We start from the raw sequence: 24,389 nt of genomic DNA on the forward strand, positions 1-24,389 counted from the left end.
AAATATGAACAACATTTTTTCAGCCATTTTATATTACTATTTATTCATTTCAATGCAAAATAACTCATGTATTTTTTTAATATGTTTTTTGTTTTGTGTTGTGCATTAGCAGAAAAATATCAAATATCCTTTTAAATATTTCCAAAAGTTCATTTTGAGATTGTGCACTTGTATTTTTTTTAACCTTCATGTGTATTGAGCAAACTGTACAGGGACTGTCAAATATTGCAGAAAAGAGGAATCGAAGCCCTGAAGATTTGTCATGCTGTTGCTGGTAAATTACTGTTGTCTTGTGTGCATGTTCCTTGACAATTTTTCTTCTTTTTCTTCATCTTGTTTTCAGATGTCATGATCTGCATGCTGACTCTGCAGACTATAACAAACAGAAAGAACAAAATAAACATTTTATCAATGACTGATTACTAAGAAATGCCTTCACTTTGTGATCAGTGTGATTATTTTGTTTCCTGCTTCTGTAGCAGCTTTAACTGGTATTTGCACTGTTTTTAATACAAGACTGAGAAATGTAGTGACCTATCTAATACTCGACGACTGTACCAGTTGTTAAGTGCATTTTCTTGACACCATCGCAACTAAACTTTACTGATTCCTTCTAACTTGTCATTGTTAAAAACCTGACCTGTTTCTGCAAACAGATTTATGATGATGCATGTTGTACAATACTTAACTTGCCACTTCTAATTAGTTATTAATAATTAATTAATCATTATTATGCAATGCTGAAAATTTGATCCAAATACATGTACCACCATTGTCTCCGAGAGGTATACTGTAGAGAGAGATAGACTGTTAACCTGTTCCAGGTTCTTGGTTGGTTGGGAGCAAGCCTCCTGATTGTTTTTCAATAAGAACCTGGATCAAGTGTTAATTGTTTGTGATGCAATTCACCAAAGCAGTAGAGAATCTACCCTGCGTGCAGACATCTCCTATCCATTGCTCCACCCGAAGTTTAGGAAATACGAGGCTATGCAGAATCCTTTGTTAAAATAACTGTGTCACAAATGTTTGATATTTGCCTGCATAACTGGCTGTCCTCTCAAGCAATAAGAGTTCAACTGGTAAAAGGTATGTCAAATATTCATCTAATGCAGCCATGTACTAATGGTATATATGCACTAAGTCTATTGAACTGTCTGGAACCCTGCAACTAAATACAACCTCCACCTCTGGGAGCTCTATAGTAAGTTTTTTTACGGTTAGTATTTAAGGTGTCATGATCATCATATTTCTAGTTAGTCTTGGTCTCATTTCTTCCTATCCTCAAAGAAAAATAAAATTATGTTGGCATTCTTTCCCTAGCTCTCTTTTGTCCCTGTTAGTACTCTTTCTTTCTTTCTTCCTGACTCATCAACACATCAGGAACAAAAATTTTTATCTTGACTTACGACATAGAGCTGGACTGAGTACCAGACCGAGGTTTGCTTCCAGGGATTGCAGAACGAGGTCTAGGTGTTGTTTGTCTAGGGGCATCATAGTGAGGGGTTCTTTGAGGGGTGGGTGTACGGGACCTGAAAGGACGTACACTGGATCTGCCAGGAGGTGTCATATGCCTTTCACTCCGACTGCACAGCTGAATCTGATCATCTGTTTAATTTTTTAAGGAAGAAGTAAATTAAAGCAAAGAAAACTATATAACATCAACAGGACCGTGTAAAATCTTTATTAGAGTCACTTCAAGATTGTTACAATCGTACCTTTAGCAGAGTCGTCCGTTTGTTCATCATTTGGACCTGCATACCTGCAAATTATTTGCAACAATTTTTTATATACTAGCTTAATATGTGACAATTGATACTACAAGTTTTTGTAATTAGACTTGTTTTACCAATGTGTTAATTGTATTTCAACAAAACCTAAATAACGTGACATACATTCAAAGAAATCTGATGCATATGAAAATAATTAATCTTCACATGCTTTCTAAATGATTATATATTTTACAAAGCATACCAAGGATTTTGATAAAGATGAGTATGTCTGTCCTCTGTAGCTTGTCTAAATTCACCACGCTGTAATTTAACCATCAAGGAAAGGTGATTTTTAGTTATATAGTGAATATTTTCAAAGAATATGACAGCGTGCATTTTGAAGACCAAGTATTAGTGAAATATTTATATTAAGATACCTTGATTTGGTGTCTACTTCTCAATTGTGAATGATCTGTGTAAAACTGCAAACCCCACCCCACCTCTCCAACCTGCAATAAAAACCATGTATCAATAAGAATATCACCTTAATTTTGACCATGGTTAGCAATAAATTATACAACAGTTAGCTTTGAGAGAAAACATCAAAATCAAATAATTATGCAGATTGGATAACCCATAAAGATATAATTATACTGTTATGCCAGTTCCCTAGATGAAACGATAGCAATCAAATGATACCAAACTTAATGTGGCATTGACACTCGCACATGTAGAAAATACATGTTGTTTGCCCATGGCGGTGAAAAAATACAACATTAATTTTAAATATGATCATTGTGCCATTACCTTTGCTGACTTGGGTAGTGGATGCGGACAGCCCTGTAAAAAATATGACGATGATGTCAATGAATACAGGTAATATTGAGTAGTGGTGTGCCAAAGCGGAAGAAAACTCGCATGGGGAAAAAATGAATGTCAATATATTTTATTTTTTAGAATTTTTGTCCCCCCTCCCTTCTCACTTCCCCACTCTTTCATTTGCATTAATCTGACTAAAGATATCAGAGACTATTAAATAAATCAATATTATAAACTGACCCTTGATGGTCTCCATAGATAGTTTAGATCACTGGTCCCCTCTGGGGACATGGTTCCAATTCCAACATAAGTATTAGGATCAAGAACTGAAGCTTGGTGATCCCTGATACCATCAGGACCTATAAAATAAGATGAATAACTATTTTAATCAAAAAGAAAAGATTAAAAGACAGTACGACACACATTCATTTTATGTTGAAAAAGTCCCTGATCCCGGTGTTACATGGGCCACAGAAACCAGTTTGAATATCCCCTTCCCTTCTCCACCCTCCTTCTACTTCTTCTTTTGCTCCAATATAGTGTTCCTCCAGGACCTCTGAAAAAAATCCCACTTTCCTCGACACCATAATTACAGGTATCTAGAGACTCTACAAGTCGTGTCACCCAACAATTTCCTTTCATGTAAACTTATGTGGAAAGCGATTCTACAGTCAAACACTCACTTCAAAATGATCAAAAGGAAACCGCCCTATTAACTTGCTGGCCACCATTATGCATTAAAAAGAAGATATGTTTGATGGAGTTCAGAATGTGATCTTATCTGAATGTTTTTATTTAAAGTCAGTAAGCTCAGACCGATGTTGTGACTACAAAGGACTACAAACGAAAATCAGAAATTGCATGCAACAATGAAAACATTCTGAAGTCATTGATACATGATACGCCTTGCTGGGTTCGACTTCTTGCATTTTTAATTCTATTCGATACGGCCCTCCAAACTACAATGAATGGAACATTCCCAGGCCATATAAAGCACAGAGAAAACATTATTGTGTAACAAAGACTTAAAGATTATGTCGTTCAGAATTTCTGCTTTCTTTTGAGGGAGCTGCTGTAGTAAGTTATACCAAAACTTAAGCAGAGTTCGACCGGCTAATATTTTCTAGTTGATCTGTGTTTCAGCTTTCTGCTTTCAAGCAATTAGTGATTACTCAATTAAGGCTTTTAGTGTGTTTTGGGTAAAAATATTTGTACCGGGAAATTATACATAGCCACTACAAACACGTGTCACAAAGCCGGCATTCCAAAGCAATAGTTTGTTCAATCCGATTTCAATGTTTATGTTATGAAGAAGCTTATTTTAGCAACCAATTTACCTGTAAATAGCACTTCTCCTCGGCCAATGTAAGGGTTATAATATTGATCGGATCCTCTCCAGGACAAAATGCTTGCCTTTTCCACCATTTTGTGGTTTTGTTTCTTTTCGTCTGCGGCCTCCAGCTGACCCAGACGCTGTTGCTACGCAACACAGTAATGAGAACTTCGATACCCCGCTGTCACGCAATTATTTGAAAACAAGAGATTTATTAACTCCAGTGTTTACTCGTGAGCGCTCTCGTGAGCACAGGCGACCCAAGCTCTCTCTACGAGGAGTTTTTTTTTTTCTTTTACTTTCAAAGCGAACGTTCAGCGTAAGGTGACATATGGCATTATACTATTGCATAACGACCGAATTTGACCACGCGAAACTTGACTCTGGCCTTTAAGCATATGGAGGTATTGTGTTACAACGGTTTGAATTTATAAAGGTTTGTATGAGAATGCAACGGTTTTGCTTGAAAAGTCAATTATTCTCATATTTTGTGAATAAAATCTACTTACTCTGTTGCTGTGTTGTATTCTTTGTTGTTTCCCAGCTGCTCAGGCCGATCTAACGCGATTTCGGCGAGTTATCGTTCTGTGGGTTTCCACTACTAAAAGAAAAATTACAATAAGCTCGCTAAAACCGGTAGGCTTCGTTCACAGGTCACAGGTCACAATTAAAACACTCAGTAAATTTCGCGATGTAACAATTACTGAGATTCCCGAGAGGTTTATCGATGTTTCCATGCAACAAACCACATTGTACACACACTGCAAACCAGTAGATCTTCAATCAACTCTAAATGAACTTTCTGCAAGTATAGGCAAATTGGAAGCGTGGTCACGTGAAGCAAACTTAGTCATTAATCCTTCCAAGACTAAGCTGATGTTATTATCTACTCCGCAGTTATCAAAGGTCCATCATTTAAACACTGAAAAGTTCGACATCACAATCAACAGCATCCCCTTGGAACGAGTGACCACCACTGAATTATTGGGGTCTCACATCCATGAGCATCTGAACTGGGAAGGAAATGTCAGACAAGTTGCAGCGTCCTGCTATGCTACTCTAACAACCCTAAGGAAGTTAAAGAACATCCTGCCTTTCCATATCAAAAAGAATTTGGCACAGGCACTGGTTCTAAGCAAGCTATATTATAATGACATAGTATACCACTCACTCCCGGATTATTTAATGAAACGTCTCCAGAGAGTACAAAAGGCTACAGCTAGTTTTGTGCTTGGTAGATTTGTGTCATCCGAAGACATCCTTACGAAACTCAAATGGCTTCCCGTAAAGGAACAACGCGAATGGAACCTACTTAAGGCAACTCACAAAGCCCTTCACAACCCATATTGGCCAAGTTATCTGAAACTTAATGTATTTCAACACGAAAGATGCTTAAGATCTAGTAACAGCATTCAGTTAGAGAGATCTTTAATTAATAATACTCTACAGGACCAGACTGCAAGTTTATTTAACACGTTGCCCAGCAACGAGAGGTGCTGCCAAGACTATATTAAATTTTGCAAAGACAACAAAAAGAGAGCTTTAGAACATCTGGCATAATTTTAATTATTTATTTATTCATTTATTTATTTTAGCACATCTTAAAACACAATTTTATCTCGTTTACATATAGATATAAATTTTTTGATATCTTTTAACCTTTTTACAATTGTAAATTTAGTTAGCATCGGACAGGCGAAGAGCCACCCTGTGGATATACTGCCCGAAATGCCATTATTATTATTACTATTATTATTATTATTATTATTATTATTATTATTATTATTATTATTATTATTATAACTAAAAATGTTTTACTCTATAATTTTAATGAAAAAATTTCTAGGGGTGGTATATGTACGAAATGGGTTGAAATATAGCTTTCAGACATGTAGTGTTAATATATTTTATCGTAGTAAGATAATTCATTATGATGGCAAATTGAACTGTTTTATTTCTATATTTTTTTTTTGAAATCTTTACAACGAGTATGTACTAAACAGAAACAAGAGGGTCCCCTATACCTACTCTGAAAACAATTTCACGCATTGTAATCAGCCTTTTCACGCATCACAAAAAATTCGAAAACAGCTTCACGTTAACAGAAAAAAATCACTTTTCACATAAAAATGCAAAGGCTAAATCATGTGTTACATAAAAATACAAATTCTATCCACATTTCGCAAAACATACAGAACCCTCCATTTTGATGCATCGAAATGCCGTGTGCATGTGTGACACATCGTGACAGACTAGATTCTAGGTCCTCCTGGTTCACTGTCGCTGTGGTTAGTTCTCAGTCGCGTGGAATGGGCAGGTTTTACATCTAGTTTGGTGTAGTTTACGAGCTTTAATGACGCTAAAATCTCCAAAAAAAGTGAATCATTCCCGCAAAAGTCGTTGGTTCACAAATCACGCGTAAGTAAATGCATAATTCACGGATCAGTGTAAGCCTCTTTCGTTTTCATATTATATTGAAAGGCTACAAACAATTTATGTTTTCAACAGAAATAAGTCTTGGCTTTCTTTGGATCAATTTATTTTATTTTTTTTATTTCAGTGCTACAACTGATTTCCCCTACGCTTTTTTTTTTCAAAAAAGAGCTCTTATAGTTGCACTGGGACGCCCTTGTATGCATCTGTTTTATGACGTTTTGGCATATTTTTTGGTGACCTGTGATCTGTGACCTGTGACCTGTGAAAGAAACCTGCCGCGCTAAAACTGTAATGATATTTACAATTTTGTTACAAATTTAATAACATGAGCTTTAAACTTGTCACCACTGCATGCCGAACGGACCTCAAGAGGCAAACTGTTCCATTCATACACAATCCTATAAAAGTAACAAAAGTAACAAGGGACAAAATGTGAATTTTTACAATGGCATCAAAGAAACAAGCTTGCCCTACCAGGAAACGCTTTGTCATGGGCCATTTTGGAGTTAATGTGTAGTTTCAGAAAATATCCATACCTCCCCCAAGGAAGGGATTTTTTCTAACACCTTCCCACCCCTCTGGAAATTCTAGTTAAGCTTCATACATTTCTTTAAATTTTTTGGTCTCATAGAGCCCCCCACCCCCCAGGAAATTCAAATCCCTTCTGTGGGGGGAGTATGGATATTTTCTGGAACTGCACAATGGTTTATAGTCAGTCAGTCAGTCAGTCGGTCGGTCAGTCAGTCAGTCAGTCAGTCAGTTAGTCGGTCTTCGGTCGGTCGGTCAGTCACTGTCAGTCAGTCAGTCAGTCAGTCAGTCAGTCAATCAGTCATTCACTCATTCAGTCGTTCAGTCGTTCAGTCGTTCAGTCATTCAGTCATTCAGTCACTCTGTCCGTCAGATCTGTCAGTCATTAGCACTGTAAGTCAGTCAGTCAGTCGGGGGTGCTAAGAATGTAGTATAAATGAGTAGGGACGGGATTCTGGGGAATCAGTTTATCTAACGTACATTTCTGGCGGTATACTAAAACCACAATCATACATGCAGTTGTAACTAGCGGTAACTAAATGAGTGATTGATCACAGTTGTATAGTTGGTGACAGTTAAACGACGTAGCCCCTGTATTTTTGACTCAGTCGCCCCACACTTCATCTTACTTTCTGCCAAGTCAAGGAGAAGAAGGATAGTCGGGTGCTCCAAGGCTAGGGAGAGAACGTAAGTTTTATTGAGCCACGTTAATATCTGATATCTCAATAGCGTTATGGAAGATGTAATTGAATATAAATTGAGTTATTTTTAAAGGTCTAGACCTAAGTCTTCATATTTTCGGTGAAATCGTTCTGCTCTTGGAAATCACTCATGGCAGGCACATGTTGCGCGTGGCCAATTTTGTGATGACTCAAGCTAAATTCTCCGCTCTAGTGATTGAAACTCCACATTCCACCGATTAAACATTGCTCTTACGTGCGTAGCGTTCCATCCCAGATTTCGTGAGAATTGACACTGTTCTGTGCTACACCGAGTGGATATCCTTGTTTTAAAGCAAAATATTGATTTTTAGGACGCTTGTTCTAAGATGTCCTGAGGGAGTTGACGAAATCGTAGATGCAAGTCATCTATATATTTCATCATAATTGATCAGTAAGGATTGGTGTACCTAAAAGGTACAACATATGTTTGATAATCCATGGGGTCAGCATGTGCCGGCGTGCATGTGAAAATGTATTCTACTGAGCCGGTGCCACTTCATCGATAGTATTGGTATTTCTAAAGGAATTGTTCGTAAGCTCTTCCAAGTTAACGCGTCGGCAGGCTCATATCATTCATTGCACTTTATTCGTGAATAACAATATTCTGAATTCTTTCCCTCCATTCGTACGGTCTCTATAACTAAAGATGAACATTTCAGGGTGTTCTTTGCAATGTTGATAAAGATCAGGGCTTGATGAAGTAAAATTTTTTTGTTCCTCACTGAATTTATGAAGAAAATTAAATTTGGAGTTAAATTAATTGGCACAAGAAATAAGAGCTTTCATCCTGTTTGAGTGATGTTTAGTTCAGGAATGTCCTGTTTTTGTAAGCAAAACTGATCAGCCAAAGTTTGTCATAAATAATTTCACTTTTATGTTGTGTATTTCTGGAAAATATCCATACCCACCCCAAGGAAGGTTAATGGAAATTCCAAGGGGGAGGGGGGTTTCCAAAGCCCAATTTTTTAAAGGAAAGTATGACACTAAAATGGAATTTCCTGAGGGGTGGGGTGGGGGGGTTTCAAGCTAAAAAACATTCCATGGGAGGGGTATGGATATTTTCTGGAACAACACATTGTCAAGACCAGGATTATAATTTGGAAAACATTCCCGGATCTGCTGCTTTGTTATTTCTTTACTTTTCCTGGACTAAGCTATATTTTAAGACAGGCTGTGTGTTGTTGCCATTACAACATATGGAGAGAAAACTGGGAACTCTGAAAATATAGTGTACATGTGACTATGACAAATCCCAGCCTGGTCAGTAGTCCTGTAGTAGATAAATAAGAATAATTTTTCTGCCACATGGTCTGTAGTCCTGCAGTGGATAAATAAGAATGAATTTGCACGTTCCTCTTACCAGAAACCATAATCTGGTAGTGGAAGATGGGGTATGAGACTGCCTGCTACTATGGTCTGTGGACCTATAGTTGATAGGTATAAAAAATGAGAATAACAAATTAATGAGCCTGTCACCAGGATCTGCAGTCCTGTAGTGTTTTTAAGGCTATTCTTTGACCATTACCATTTCTGATGGTAAACATCTGGAGTACAACCCCTCACAGGGATGATTTATCCGTATCCATTATCCATAGAATTATCCATGCCATAGGACACTATGGCATGTTCCAGAGAAAGTTAAGGTTGAAAATTTAGTATTATTTTTTCTGATTATGTTTACTTACCTTGTGCTGTCATTAAGGAAATTGAATCCCTAAAGACATATAATGCTGGCATGAAAAAATGGCTTCATAGCCTTGATTGATTTATTGTTTTACATCATGACCTTTTGGTACCATTTTTTATACTAGAGAACATTTTTTTCTTTTTCTCATTATTATTATAAATAGTTTCTGAAAAACCTTTGAGAGGATGAATCTATTAAAGTTTATTTTCATCTTTATCTCTTTATAGAATGGCAAACACTCCACCAAAGTATGATGACCTTGGCAAAGAGTCCAGGGATGTGTTTGGCAAGGGATACGGTAAGTCAGTGTCATAAAAAAAAATTCACTTTGTCTTTTTAAAAAAAACTGACACATTTGTTAGTTAGCAATGGTTCCTCTCAGGATAAATACCTTTATAGTGAACCTATTTGTGTGCTATGTACAGTGTCTGCAAAAAGATTTAAAGTGTGTGGCTGGCCAGCCTGGCTCAGCATGCATCAGTGAGCAATGGTAGAGACCTATGAAACTTTCCCCTAAAGGGCCAATTTTCAAAAAAACTGCTGACCATTATTATAGATGCTGATTTACTACAGAACACCCACCCGAGCTCAGGTGGGTGTTGGGTGTTATTGAAAAAAAAAATGGACTGTGAAGATAAGCTTGATGCAATGTGATTTTATTGTCTTGAAAATTAGATTTTACGTAATATTCGAGTTATGTAATATTCGAGTTATGCAAGGAAACAGCAATATTCATGACCTGGGTTGCTATAATTTTGACAGTTGTAACAGATGTTTAGTGATGTGCCATGGATATAGCATATCAATTCTTAAAATTTTAACCAATTGAGTGATTCTGTATCGGAGTATCACGTCTGCTGAAGCAACGTCTGCTCAGTGCATTTCAAATTGGTGCAACAAGTTGTGTTTTTCATGAAATTTTCCCCAATAAATGCCTGATCAGCAATAATGGATAGTCACTCCTTGCACTGTGATGATTCTCAGCAAAGTTCAAAATCATGTCCAGGGGTTATGAGACTTCTCTTTTTTATATCAAATCAGTTTAATTTGTGCTCAAGTACCATTTCACTGTTATTGCTGTACACCCAATTTCTGTTAAAGTATTACTTTGTTTGAAACCTCAGGTTTAATTTGGGTACTCGGAATAAATGATATGTTTAAGTGAATTTGTGCAATGTCCTTTTCTCAGGATTTGGATCCGTCAAGCTTGATTTAAAGTCAAAAACAAAGAAAGGAGTGGTGAGATTATTATTCCAGTTTGCAATAAATAATTAACACCAAAGGTTCAATGTAATATCAGAGTTTGTCTTCAGACTGCAAATTTTCCTGATGATCGGTATGATTCAGAACAAACTTTAGAACAAGTTGTTATTTTGAATCTATAAATATCTGAATCTATATATTGCTGAACAAAATTATACCATATCCATGGTGTTTGTTTACTTCTTTTAGGAATTTATAACTTCTGGTTCATCGAACAACGACACAGGAAAGGTGCTTGGAAGTTTGGAGACAAAATACAAGTATACTGACTATGGTGAGTTATGAATACTGGATTCACTGATACAGCACATATATAATTATTTATCACATTTTGCTTGCCCATATATAATATATAAAACTAATGTGGCTTGTCATGTAAACAGAAACTGGCAAATTAAACAGAAAATCACTAAATTAGACATAAATATGTAATTGATACAATTGAATGTCTTTAGAGCTAACACACTATGTTTCCATTTGGTTTGACAGGTGTTACCCTTGCCGAAAAGTGGACAACAGACAATGTCCTGACCACACAAATCACTGTAGAAGATCAGGTATTTGAATTTATTTTAATACCATTCCAAAGGAATGAAACTCTGCCTGCACTTTGAGCAGCTGCTGGAGACTGTGAAAATGGTTGATGAGCATCTGGAAGTGAAGCCATCATCTGCAATCACAAGTCAGAACAATGAAATTATGAACTTGTCATAACTAATAATAATTATGAGGGATGAATGAATAGAATTATTAATTATTATTCTATTCATTCCTCCATCTCTCTCTCTCTCTCTCTCTCTCTCTCTCTCTCTCTCTCTCTCTCTCTCTCTCTCTCTCTCTCTCTCTCTCTCTCTCTCTCTCTCTCTCTCTCTCTCTCTCTCTCTCTCTCTCTCTCTCTCTCTCTCTCTCTCTCTCTCTCTCTCTCTCTCTCTCTCTCTATATATCTCTCTCTCTCTCCACCCCTTCTCTCTCCGAGTTTCTCTTCCTTACAGTTACTTCGTTGTTGCCCCTATTTTATAGAACATCCAAGTTATCAATGACTGCTTGTTTCAAAAATTGTGTTGCTTTTCTGTGTTCACGTGTTATTAATCTGATCTGCAGATAGCCAAAGGACTCAAGTTGGAATTCGACACAAGTTTTGCACCTAACACTGGGTGAGTTTTGGCAATGTTTTTGTTTTTTCATTACCATAATTTCTGGCAGATTACCCGCGGGTAATGCGTTAATTTTTCAGTAAACTACCGTTGCTGTGGGTAATAGGGTGGTGCGGGTTATCTGATAATTTTTTAATCTCCCCGTAAGTATTTAACAGTAATTATTATAGTATTGACAGAAGAAATCATACAAAAAAAATTCCATACAAACAAATTTTTCGCTACGCGTTTGTGCTTTGATAGTTTTCTTACCTTGTCAATTTCACAGCTAGTTTTTTTTTGCTTAGGAAAATTCTCACCTAAACCTTTTAACGTGTCTTTTATTGTGGAAAACACAAAGCCTAACTGAAACATGATGCTGACGTTTGTCGGCATGCGTGCAGTGAAAAAATAGCATTGACTGTGATAAAAAAATATGCAAGAATACTCGACGCATCAGCGAAATATTCCTAGCTAGCGCTGCCTTGAGTTATAGAGTATTTTCCCGTTTCAAGCAATTTCTTAGACCCAGTAGAACCTGAGATTCCATAAATATCTTGGTGATCTGTTGAATTCATGGCGCCACATAATTAGTGGAACGTGATAAAAAATATAATTGTCGGCACGAGTGTAAACAAAACACTGACAAGTGAAGAAATAATACAAAAATACCCAACGCATCAGTGGAAAATTTACAGTTAGTACTGCCTTGATTTAAAAAGTATTTTCCCGTTTCAAGCGATTTCTAAGACCAAGTAGATCCCGAGATATTGTTTTTTTGAGAAAATTGCGAGCCGAATTTTACAAGTCAGTTCAACTCTCAATGGAAATTGCTTTGTTAACAAAAACAACGAATAAAGTTTTCTTCAATGCAAAATCGTTCTAAAAGGCTAACTGACTCATTTCTGTGAATCGCTCATTTAAAAACCATATCCGTGCCGAGTGGGAAAAGTGGATGTCGGAGGGCCTACACACCTTCACTGAAACCGGGTGAATGAGGAGGGCAACACATGTGGAAGTCTGGGATTGGGTTATTCGAGCATGGAGGGCAGTGAAAACAACGTCAATCACAAATGGTTTCAGGAAGGCAGGCATTACGGGTTGTGCCGAGGATAGAGCGAGTGATGAGTCGGACATCAGTGACTATGACAAAATGGAATCCGCGACCGCTCTGGATCCTGTTATGGATACCCATTTAATTGACTTGTTTAATAGTGACACGGAAGATGAGGACTTTAATGGATTTTAAACTGAACTTGATCAAACTAAACACTAGCCTGGGATCATTTAGGTTTTAGTGAAGGAATGCATGTTTCAGGTATTTTTCGAACATTTTAGAAGCGAATGAACTGTTTGTTATTTCTAGTGTTTTAAAATAGTTTTGAAGATCGTTTTTACTTAGCACATTAAGAACTGTTTGTTATTTCTAGTGTTTTAAAAGAGTTTTGAAGATCGTTTTTACTTGGCACATTAAAGGTATTGTTATAAGTTCTAAATTGCAGTTTTGCTGTTTCGCGGGTACTTTTTGGCTGCCCCTCACCCCTACCCCACAAGGATTTTTTATACTCGTCCCAGCTTTCTCTCAACCTTACAAAAATGGCGCTCAACGATCGATTGCTCCAACAACGAACGCTTCGCATTCTGTTAAGTCTTAAACATCAATAGATTGGATATTTAACTTGTAAAATCAAACTTAAGAAAGTAATGCTGAGGAGAGTGCTTTTAACTGCCCTATTGGTGGCCAAGTAGCAGAAACTTTTATCTTATTCCAAATGGACACGAACATGAAAGGCTTAGTCTCACTCGATCACTTCAAATTTGTGAGTTCTCGAACTATTTAGCATAACTTTCTTTTGTTTTTTGGTGCGGGTTATCTGCCAGTGCGGGTAATCTGCTGAATCTTTTTTCTCATTTTGGCAAAAAACGACCGGTGCGGGTAATCTGCCGTGCGGGTAAACTGCCGGAAATTACAGTATTTGTAACAACTTCATTTGTGGTGTAAGCTTGCCTAATGATAGATTCACTATATTGAAGTCCATTACATACAACACAAGAGAATACACAAGTAAAGAGACAACTTGTCATATTCTGTGCGAGGTGGTGAACTTCGTGAGGCTTCACTCACTCGACGTTCTTACAAAAACTGAGCTTCCCAGCATTTTTAATCAACAGATTGGTATCTGTGGATCAATGTTTTTTAGCAAATCAGAGTGAAGATTTTGAATGCTGTCTTTCTGTTTTTAATGTGTACATTTTAGGAAGAAGTCGGCTAAGATAAAGAGTGCATACAAGCAGGATTACTTCCATGGTACTGGAGATGTTGATTTTGATTTTGCTGGACCGACAGTACAAGCATCAGCTGTTGTGGGGTAACTGTTGTAATAGTATTTACTGCACTAATTTTGACTTGGACTCTTGGTTGATCAGTCAGTCTGTCCATCTGTATGTCCAGAATTGGTCAGTCGTTCATGCAAGTATTTATTGAGTCAGTTATGTCAGTCTGTTGGGCTTAGGGATTTTGGTCCATCTTTTTGCCTTGTGTAACAGGGTTATAATAACCTGAGGCTGGAAAGCTTCTGTCAAGTAATGCCCGGTGTCTAGTCCTGTACACCATGTTGTGGTATTGTGACCAGATGGCCTTGGCAAGCAAGTGTATCTTTGTGGATACTACTAATGCCATGTTTTTGTGTTTACAGATATGAAGGCTGGGTGGTAGGTTATCAAGCTGCCTATGACACTGCTAAGTCAAAGTTGATTGGCAACAACTTTTCGTTTGGTTATCGGTCAGATGACTTCCACATTCACTCATCTGTGTAAGTATAGGCTTTTTTTATTTAATCATCCAGGAACTGTTCAAAGTTCACCAAGTTTTGTCCAGGTAGTGGGTATTTTTTTAGGCGTGGTTGTGGAGTTGTGTGCTTGTGGTTGGTGTACTGTTGACAACATTTTCAAAGGGGTCACTACTTTTGAGAGAACTGTTACTTAGACAGAGGCCTTACTTAGTGGGGGGGGGGGGGCTGTTTTCGAATTCTGTATTGGCTAAAATATATATTATTGTGATAAAATTCTTCATATGTTATCTTATTTGTAGGAATGATGCTTCTAGATTCACTGGATCAATTTATCACAAGGTAAATTAAGATAAATTGAATAAAACTCTGATGACAACAACATTGATCCTTTAACCCTTCAAAAACCATTACCCTTTTCTTCTTACAGATCAACAGCAATCTTGAGGCTGCTGCTCAGCTCAACTGGGCATCTGGTAGCAGCAGCACGTCATTCCAAGTTGGCTGCAAGTATGATATAGACAAGGATACATCTATTAGGGTAGGTGAAAACAACACTACAAGCTACTGTTTATTTCATTTCAGTTAACAGGGATGTAGCCAAGAGGTGGCTTAAGGCTGAAAGAGAGTTTATACCCAGCTGAAATTTCACTAAAAAAAGAACAAGACTTAGTCATAACTTTTATGGTGCACTGGCCACAAAAGCTGACTGGGCTTGTTAATGTACTAGCTTTTCCTAGCTACATCCTTGCAGTTAGAACCTAGCCTGAATAGCCCACTTTACTTTCTTTGTCAGCTTGAAGGGTGGAAAAACAAAGAAAACAGTGAAAAAATTGTGGTAATCAACTTCATGTTACAAAGTCTGTGAGCAAGACAACAGGAAAAAATAAGCAGCAATTATTTTTTACTTCATAGGCACTTTAAGAACTTCATGCAGCAAGCAAAGGGCTGGCGTGACTTGTGACATCATTCAACAAATTTCTACACATGTCTAGAGTTTTAACTTCTAACTTTTCTTGTTAACTCATTCTTGCATTAATCTTTACATAACAGACTAAGGTGAACAACACCAGCCAAGTAAGCATGGCATATACCCAGCGCCTGCGTGATGGAATCAAGGTCACACTGTCCTCATTGATTGACACCAAGAATCTCAATCAAGGTGGACACAAGATTGGTTTGGGTCTGGATTTGGAAGCTTGAGAGATGTACTGTGTACTGTTCTCTAACAATATGTAAACTGCCAGCTGACGCAGTATACATTGGAATTTAGTGTTTTCATTCAGTGTGGAATAGCTTCTGAACTTCATGGTAAAATTAAGGCTGAAGTACGTGTAAAGTCAGGCTTGTATGCAATTGTTTTGTTTTGAATAAACTTGAAATTAATGTGTTGGTTGTTGATTTACTACCTTCCATCGTGAGTTTTTTGGTGATTGTCCCAGCAATAATTGCAGACATGGAGGACGTGTTCTCTCTCTAAAGGGCTATATCCCCCCAAAATGGCCATTTTATGTTACATGTACCTCCTGTAATAAGCCCCTCCGAACGTAAGCCCCCGGGGGCTTGTATTTAGAATTATCCTCAGTTATACAAACCAAAGCAGACTACACATGATCCCCATTATCAGGAAGCCTTTCTTAGTCATAAAATAATGATTCCGTGCACTAAAGCAATGTGGTCAACAACGGTACAAGTTTATTGTCTTTTATGCAGTTTGCTGATCACTCGCGCCTTGAATTCCTTCGGTCCATGGATAAAGTATTGTAAGCTGGCTTACGGATTTAACGTTAAATCCGTGAATAGGGGTATGCAAATCCGCTGTTCCGTGCCTTTATTTCACCAAATCCGCCGATCCGCCAATATTTTTGATCAAAACCGAAACCATAACCACATCCGGAAACAGAAGTGTAAAAGTTCAAAGTTAAACTGGTAAATGTGAATGCCATTGTTAATTTCGCACAAGTAGTAAAGAAGGCAACATGCTTGATGATTATAATACAGTACAATTCCAATAACAGTCTCAGGCCCAGTTCAGACGTCGTGCTTCTGCCGTGCCGAACTAAATTCAGGAGTTAAGTTCGACAAAAGCACGGCAGAAGCACGGCGTCTGAATCAAACTTTTGAATTAAGTTCGGCAAGCAATTAAGTTCGACAAGCTCTGCCGTGCTACACGACTCTGGCACGGCAGCGATTCAAACGTCGATCTTCTGTCGCTCCAAACTAAATTCATAAATTATGTCAATGTGTTTTGGCGAGATTTCGTTCCCTCGGGGAGTTAGGAGGAGAATTGTTACGAGGCTTCAGTAAACCCTGGATTTGATTCGACTCTGGCACGACGTCTGAATCAGAGTTGATTTCCTGCCGTGCTACAGTCGAACCAAATTGCAATTTAGTTCGGCACGGCAGAAGCACGACGTCTGAACTGGGCCTCACACCTGAGTTTAATTGAGCTTCGTTCGAAAAAAGAAATAATTCGGATGAACTCATTAACATACCGACCAAGGCTGAAGAAAGATGTCTGATCCAAATTTCGTTTAGTACCCAAGGTCCGAGCAACAAGACAGGCACAATCCGGAATCCGCGCCAAAATTCACAGCTGATACATGATCCACTGTGTTTTCAAAATCCGCGAACCGCTCTATTTGCCGCAAAAATCCACAATCCGTGCGCTTTTTTAAGGTCAAATGCGTCGATCCGAAAACTTATTCACCCCCCTCTTTATAGGTGTTGCATAGGTAAAAAGTAACCCAAATCACGGTCATTAGAAATAGGCTGGGAATTGTGTAGAATTGCGAAAGTTAAAGTGCAAGCACTTGAGCGCTTTCCCCAGTAATCTTGGATAGTCACTGGATAATCTGGAAGCCTAGGGTCAGTAAAAGCCTCAAAGACACACAGGTTCCTTTAACCATTCGGGTCATACCTTTTTCAACAAAAGAAAGCGGGATCTCTAAATACGTTACTGTTATCTCTAACATTGACGCTCAGAGATAAATTAGCGATAATATCTCATCAGTCGTTCCCGTCGACCGAGTCGGGAGATTCGTCAAGGTACGCCCATGTCATGCCCTCGTTACGCCCCCGCAAGAGTCTTATTTTGTGAGGTCACATGACGAGCGATCGATCGTACATGAATATTTACATTGGATCCAGACGGTGGCAGTATCAGATCGCTCGCTGCTTCCAAGAGCGTAAGACGTAGACGTTGTTTGGCGCGTAGACGAAGACGTAGTCTGGCTGTCTCTTCCAACAGCATTTTCTGGTGATCGATCTGTGTCGCTTTGAAATCGGACCTGGTTTGACCGTTAAACACTGTGCCGAGATCGGGCTTGAATACGCTTGCGTTTTCTTTCGGTTTTGAGCACTCTCTTGTCGCATCTTTCTTCAATCCAGGCCTTGATATGCATCGTGTTGCGGGAGCAGTGTTTTGTGTACTAACTGTATCATTGTGGAGTGGGATTTGCGCCTTCGTACCTCTTCCAGAAGAAAATATGAACGTAGTAAGTGTTGTTTATGTCATCCGTTTGCCAAGTCAATGAAGTCCAAGTTTTGGAAGTAGGCTTGAATGATATCCACTATTTTGTCAAGGGTTAGGAAGTACGATAAATAAACTGGCTGAGCCACTTGGGATAGTAAGATATAAGATTATCGGAAATAAACCCTGTCGCTGACTGTGTAGATCAGTTAAAATGACGAGGAAGTAAGCTTAAACTTTCAGCTTCAGCACGCGATAAACGTCGAAAAATCAAGCTTTAGCACAGCGCTTGATCTTGCTAACGTTCTGAAGACTTGGAGTATAAAATATCGAGTTTATCACTTTCCACTGTCAGTAATTTGGAGGGCAATGTGATTATTAAATATAATTTGTGCTTTAGTTGTTAAAAAGTTCAGTTTTCAACAACTGAAAGTGAAAAACAACTGAAACATTTTTGAAGAGCTGAGAGAGATGTCCAACATTGGTCAGACTATTAATCTGCCACTCTTTGAAGACTAAATGGATGCATTTACTCATATTTTTTTTCAGACTGAGTTGATTTCATACAATGGCTACCCTGCTGAACAATATAATGTAATCACAGAAGATGGTTACATAATCAACATTCAGAGAATTCCTCATGGACGACAACAAAGTTACTCTGCTGGTCCTAAACCGGTTATTCTGGTTCAGCATGGGCTCCTGTCTTCCTCTTCTGACTGGGTGTCAAATTTACCAAATGAGAGCTTTGGTTTTATTCTTGCTGATAAAGGATTTGATGTGTGGCTTGGCAATGTTCGTGGAAATACCTATGGTTTACACCATGTCAATCTCTCAGTGGATTCAGATGCATTCTGGGATTTTAGGTAAAATTTCCTTTGACAGTTTGCCAGGTATAACTGGGATCTAGACAGACTTGTGCCTAGTTGTCCCTACTTTTGTCTTAAATGGGTGAGAGTCAAGGGAGACTTACATTGTAGGGAACTCCGTCGGTATGCGGAGAGAATCACCTGACCTCACAAACATGTTTACACTTGCACTGATAAACTTTTGGGGCAACCTGTCAAATGCTGGAGGATAACCTTCTACTTATGGTCTAGCATTGCACAGAGGGCAAAATTAATTGTAAATTTATTACCTACTTTCTCTGAAGTAAATAATGTCGAAAAAATTAGAACTTCATCAGCCCCTTATTAGTGTGCAGTTTTGGTTGGCAGTTTAGTTGGCAGTTTTGGCCCGAAGTTTGTGTAAATACCATACAAGAAACAGAAGTGTCCTATCAGAATATTACAACTTATTTTAAATTTTTGTTGTCAGTGATGCCTTTTAAAGTTAACAAATAGCGCTGCATTAGAGCAGTTTTGAATTGAGTTTCGTAAAACCAAAACCAAACCAGTCACTCGCCAACCGGGGGGAAGGGGGGGTACTCTCAGAAAAATCGGGTGGGGGTGTGCAGCCCGCTTCCCAAAATCCTTACCCTGTTTATGACCAAAATCTGTGATATTCCCTACCCTATTTATGACCTGATCAAAAATTCAAAACCCTGTTTATGACCTAAACCTTAAATCAAAACCCTGTTTCAGAGCTGCGTTATTATTAGTTCCCTAGTTGAGGCCAATGTTAAATTACGGTAAACATAATTTGTGAAGGGCTTTTGTTGATTTTCTTTTTGATAATGATGAAAAAGTCACCATATCAAGGTTAAAGTGCAAAAACCATACCCTATTTATGACCAAAATGGCCAGAATCAGCTAAAATCGATGCCCTATTTATGACCAAAACAGCTGAAAAACCATACCCTACGGAACCGCACATACTGTACCTATATAGCCCATATGAGGGAGTACCCCCCCCACCCCCCAGGGCTCACCAATTAGCCTACTCAGCCAACCTCAAACCATAGTAAAACCAAAACCCAAACCAAAGTAATTGCCTGATGTTACTTTCGACTCTCAGTTGGAAACCATTCTATCTGTGATATTAGTAAAACCTCTCATGCATACTGATACTCCCTGACATATTTATTTGATGGACAATGTTTTTCTTTATCGCTTTAATTTTTAGCTGGGATGAAATGGCCAAATATGAGCTCCCAGCTATGGTTAACTTCATTCTCAAGAAAACAGGGCAGTCATCGCTATACTACGCTGGCCATTCACAAGGAAGCCTTATGGCTTTTGCAGAGTTGTCAAGAAATCAGCTTTTGGCTAGCAAAATAAAGGCTGTGTTTGCTCTGGGACCTGTTGCTTACTTGGGTAACATGAAGAGTCCACTGAAGTATCTGTCAGATTACCTTCCAGAACTTGAGGTGTATATCATATTTTTACAAATTCATCTTCAAATGTTCTCCTCATGAAGCAGAGGTTTAGTGCTAAAGGATTTTTACTTGTTAATAGCTCAAGATACATACAGCTAACTGAAGGCAAAATCATTTGGTTAGAAGACTTGTAGAGTTTTTGAGCCCACTTTTATTCTCTCTAGCATGAGCTTGAATACCACCCTTGTAGAGGTACTTGGCTTTGGAAATTAATAGAAATCATTGTTGGGCCATGTCTGTGTTCAGTGAATTGAAACTAAAACAAAGATGCTATAAGATGAATATGAATTATTTTTCACTCTGTTGTTGCTGTTGTTTGTAGGATATTTTCAAAATATTTGGAGTACGCGACTTCCTTCCCTCTGATGAAATTTTGCATTGGATGGCAACACATGTTTGCGGGCCAGATGATCTACGAGTGTTTTGTTCCAGTGTGATATTTCTTATATCTGGATTTGATGTCCCGCAGTTAAACATGGTAAGTTACTGCTGCTAACATGTACATGTAGTTCCTATCTGGCACTCTTTTGTTTTGTTGCCAGATCAAGAAGTGCAATCTCTTTGTATTTCCCAAAGCAAAGGAATGACCATGGTAACATATGTCTCTGTAGACCCGACTTCCTGTGTATATAGCTCATACTCCTGCTGGGACATCAGTGAAGAATATGGCACACTTTGCTCAGGTATGACTCAGACATTTTTGTTTTCAAGTTTAACTTAGTAATAATATGTAAATTATCAACCTGATGGAATATATTTCTTTGTTGACCATGGGTCTGAAGGGTTGGAAGAGAACACCTAAGGAGAAACTTCATTTACAGCACAAGATTTTAGCCTATTGTAATAACTTCTAGTTTTCCAGCTTTTTTCCAACCTGGTCTGATCTGACACCATGATTTTGCTTATTTTTCAACTCAATTAGTACATGGTCAGGCCCAGGTTGTTCAAAAGTTGGATAATGCTATCCACTGGATAAGTCACTATCCAACGGATAGCATGGTTTGTTTTGTTAACACTTATCTGCTGGATAGCAGTTTATCTGGTGGATATGGTGTGATCCAGTCTTCGAACAATTGGGGTCAGTACCAAAAAATAAACAGGCTGGGTTGATTTCAGGGAAAGGAAAACAGAAATCAGTTGAAATAGCATGGAGTTCAAAAAAGCCAATAGTAAATGACTCAAACAACAAGGGCAAATCCAAAGGAAATGAGTTTGAGTTTGAAATAATGGGGAATTAGAAAAATCAAGTTTGAATTAGAGGTGTCCAACAGTATTATGTAGTGTAATGTGACTAGACATAATGAGATCAAGCTACCTCCCTTTCTCAGCTGATCATGATGGGATGATGACTGACTGTTGGTTAATCTCCCAGCATAATTGTGTAATTGAAAAGTTAGTAGTGGTTTTCAATTGAGTGTCATGAAACCAAGACCAGAATCAATTGCTTACCAATTAGACAACTTGGCCAATCTCAAACCATAGTAAAATGAAAACCAAAACCAACACCAAAGTAGATGCCTGGTTACTTTCGACACTGGATGGAAAATGGCTTTAAACTAACATATCAATATTCCTTGGTGGGGATATGGATGCTTTGTGAGAGTAAGATGTCTTTCCCAGGAATGCAGAATGTTGTCACTGCACAGTCTCCCACTGTATAGACTGGCCTTTGTCTTTAATTTCATTAAATTTTATATGACTGTACTGTAGATGCGAATTGTTTACATGTATGTAAGATTTGTATGTCTGCTGGGTAGTGGAGGTGGTGGTGTCAAAAATGAATTTCTCCTTCTTGTGCTTGTTTCACTGTATAGTTGTACAAGTCCAAGAAGTTCCAAATGTATGACTATGGCAGTCCTGAGAAGAACAAGGAACATTATGGCAATGTAAGTGTTGAGATCACACTTTTACAAACATCTCTCTTGGCAGCACTTATCCTGTTATTTTGTATCCAGCAGGATCAGTTTCTACAAATAATTTGGTCCTTGCCATTGATATCTTTTTACGGGAATCCTGGTTGGCTTTAACAGCCTAGATTTTATTCTGTCAGCTTGGGTAGTCATTCTTCAAATTGCATTCATAACACATGACTAAAGGCATCTTCTCTTTAGTGTCAGTTGCTGTTAGCTGAACTCAGGGCTACCTCTCTTCTCCTTTTCTTGAAGCACATTAATTTTGATAATTGCCATTGATTTCTTCTAGACCACTGTTCCACAGTACAATGCATCAGCTGTCAGCGTACCTGTTGCACTTTACTGGGGAGGAAATGATTGGCTAGCAGACCCTGACGATGTGAAGATTTTAATGCAAAAGCTTCCTAACAAGTGGTATAACAAATACATTAAAGCATGGGAACATTTGGACTTCATTTGGGGTTTGGATGCAGGGCCACTTGTCTATGATGACGTCGTTAATAGGATTATCAAAATTGAAAATGGATCATGACCTGCACACTGGGAGTCTAAACAGACGAAGAAATCTTACTGTGCCTTCATATTAAACATGCAAACTCAGAAGTTATAACTTATCGTACAAATTATTTTACACTGCTGTGAATATTTATCTTGGCCAAGGTCTCCAGAAAGGGAAGTTTATTTCAGCTGGCATCAAGAGGCTATGTCCTTTAGGTGTTGGATGTTGTTGTAAGTTAATCATGTATGAGAGCAGCTCGTTGGTAGTTGAGTTTATAACTTTTGAGTTCATGTGTTGTTGAAAGGTACAGCAATGAAGATGTAACAATGGTATTGTTAAAATGGAAAAGGAACTAGGATCATCCTGGAAATGCATACAAATGTGGGAATTTTTTACAAGCTTACAAATATAATCGTACCTTAATGTACATTTTTTTTTTAGGAGAGTAAATTTTGTTTTAAAAGCAACTGGAAAACAGTGTGATTTGTGAAAATTTATTTGCAATTAAATTGTACTCACTTTCAGTGTTTTGATTTAAGCATGTACTAAGGAGAAAGTAACAATATTTTACAAGGTACACCATAAAGTTACATTTTAAAAAAAAAACATTCTAAAGAAAAAGAGAATTAGTGAATCCAATTTTTCGAACTACCTAGGCCAACGGAAATTGGAAAAATCAGGGGTAATTTTGTCATAACCCATTTGCAAAATAAACTTATGGAGGAAAAAAAAATATTAGAATGATTGGTAGGTTTGAAAAATTGGGATTCCACTGTACCTCAAAATAGCAGTAAGGTATTCTATTTTGTTGAGGAAGAAAGCAGGGGGGGGGGGGGCAGAAGATCATATCAGATTATCTCCAAGAGAAAATTAATATGGTTATTCAAAGGAAACCTACCCCCACAGAAGTGTCTTTTGTAAAGGTTGGTTTCCATGTTGATGAACTCCCCTCGGCATAATTTACACTGCTCTTTCAAGTCCAGCCTTGTTCCTCCTCATTTGGAAGAGGAGTACAGGCTCCTTTCCTGAACAGAGGCTGTAATCCAGTCTATAAATCTCTGGAGAGTCAAGCAGCTTTCTTGTGGCTTGGTTAATATCCACCACTATTCACACTCACTTCAGTGAATTATGGAATTGTGAAAATTTCCTCAACTTGGCAATGATTCTAGTTATGGAGCAAGACCATAGGCACTTTTTCTTTATGAATGAGACAAACAGAAATGGGAACATCTGTTTTAATATAATTACGTGAATTATAGTCAGACTTATGTGAAGTGTGATTTGATCTGTGTTGTCTGATGAAGAGGAAACACGCTAGTCTCTCCAGTTTTGTTCTAGAAGGTATAAAATAATGACAGCAATTGATAATTATAATAATTTATAAGGTGCAGATTTCCATATTTTTAAGTTGTAGAAAATACAATGCTCTCTTATGTTTATTTATCAGTTGTAGTAGTTTTATGCTTTTGATATTCATTTTCAAATGTAGTAGTTTTCTCTGCTTTATAATCAACCAGCACATTGTGAATAAAACTACACAATAACTGCAATCGTGATGGATCACGCCACAACATTCAAGTAACACCACACAAGTAGCATGCCTCCCTCTTGGCCCAAATCAAGTGTAACTATTTAGTGTTAAAGTGGTTTTCCAGGCTTCACTGCTTGGTGGCTAATAATGCCAGATATATTGAGAAATACTAAGGACATCAGGCTTCTAAGAGTCTAGGGTTCCTTCCTTAAAGTGACAAATTCTGATAATTTCAGCT

At 37.9% G+C, this 24,389-nt stretch overlaps 3 protein-coding genes across 3 annotated transcripts; 2 read left to right on the top strand and 1 right to left on the bottom strand.

Annotated features, from left to right (window-relative positions):
- Nucleotides 1-115: 115 nt before the first annotated feature.
- LOC145478841 (uncharacterized) lies at nt 116-4,243 on the bottom strand. The gene is made up of 8 exons (XM_081457023.1): nt 3,866-4,243; nt 2,769-2,887; nt 2,517-2,549; nt 2,147-2,218; nt 1,972-2,030; nt 1,716-1,759; nt 1,407-1,605; nt 116-373 (listed from the first exon to the last, which is right to left on the bottom strand). The coding sequence occupies exons 1-8, from the start codon at nt 3,951-3,953 to the stop codon at nt 340-342; spliced, it is 648 nt and encodes a 215-aa protein (XP_081313149.1). The 5' UTR covers nt 3,954-4,243; the 3' UTR covers nt 116-339.
- Nucleotides 4,244-7,414: 3,171 nt separating this feature from the next.
- LOC145478834 (non-selective voltage-gated ion channel VDAC2-like) lies at nt 7,415-15,809 on the top strand. The gene is made up of 11 exons (XM_081457014.1): nt 7,415-7,512; nt 9,462-9,532; nt 10,424-10,473; nt 10,687-10,771; nt 10,987-11,054; nt 11,599-11,651; nt 13,889-13,999; nt 14,327-14,443; nt 14,722-14,761; nt 14,850-14,960; nt 15,473-15,809. Exons 2-11 carry the CDS (start codon nt 9,463-9,465, stop codon nt 15,620-15,622), a joined length of 855 nt encoding a protein of 284 aa, XP_081313140.1. The 5' UTR covers nt 7,415-7,512; nt 9,462; the 3' UTR covers nt 15,623-15,809.
- An 88-nt stretch (nt 15,810-15,897) lies between these two features.
- On the top strand, nt 15,898-24,170 carry LOC145478825 (lysosomal acid lipase/cholesteryl ester hydrolase-like). The gene is made up of 7 exons (XM_081457003.1): nt 15,898-17,916; nt 18,441-18,757; nt 19,956-20,199; nt 20,531-20,686; nt 20,820-20,891; nt 22,023-22,094; nt 22,411-24,170. Exons 1-7 carry the CDS (start codon nt 17,818-17,820, stop codon nt 22,651-22,653), a joined length of 1,203 nt encoding a protein of 400 aa, XP_081313129.1. The 5' UTR covers nt 15,898-17,817; the 3' UTR covers nt 22,654-24,170.
- Nucleotides 24,171-24,389: the final 219 nt, after the last annotated feature.

The sequence above is a fragment of the Orbicella franksi genome, chromosome 2 (assembly GCF_964199315.1).
Source record: "Orbicella franksi chromosome 2, jaOrbFran1.1, whole genome shotgun sequence".
Lineage (NCBI taxonomy): Eukaryota > Metazoa > Cnidaria > Anthozoa > Scleractinia > Merulinidae > Orbicella > Orbicella franksi.

Bases quoted from the DNA above. Each gene is read 5' to 3' on its own strand.
- LOC145478825 (XM_081457003.1), top strand. From the start codon at position 17,818: ATGCATCGTGTTGCGGGAGCAGTGTTTTGTGTACTAACTGTATCATTG. The intron at 20,687-20,819 runs GTAAGTTACTGC...ATGTCTCTGTAG, and splicing joins ATGTCCCGCAGTTAAACATG to ACCCGACTTCCTGTGTATAT. The intron at 22,095-22,410 runs GTAAGTGTTGAG...GATTTCTTCTAG, and splicing joins ACAAGGAACATTATGGCAAT to ACCACTGTTCCACAGTACAA.
- LOC145478834 (XM_081457014.1), top strand. From the start codon at position 9,463: ATGGCAAACACTCCACCAAAGTATGATGACCTTGGCAAAGAGTCCAGG. The intron at 9,533-10,423 runs GTAAGTCAGTGT...TCCTTTTCTCAG, and splicing joins TGTGTTTGGCAAGGGATACG to GATTTGGATCCGTCAAGCTT. The intron at 14,444-14,721 runs GTAAGTATAGGC...TCTTATTTGTAG, and splicing joins TTCCACATTCACTCATCTGT to GAATGATGCTTCTAGATTCA.
- LOC145478841 (XM_081457023.1), bottom strand. From the start codon at position 3,953: ATGGTGGAAAAGGCAAGCATTTTGTCCTGGAGAGGATCCGATCAATAT. The intron at 2,888-3,865 runs GTAAATTGGTTG...CTTATTTTATAG, and splicing joins AGGAGAAGTGCTATTTACAG to GTCCTGATGGTATCAGGGAT. The intron at 2,219-2,516 runs GTAATGGCACAA...TTTTTATTGCAG, and splicing joins CACTACCCAAGTCAGCAAAG to GTTGGAGAGGTGGGGTGGGG.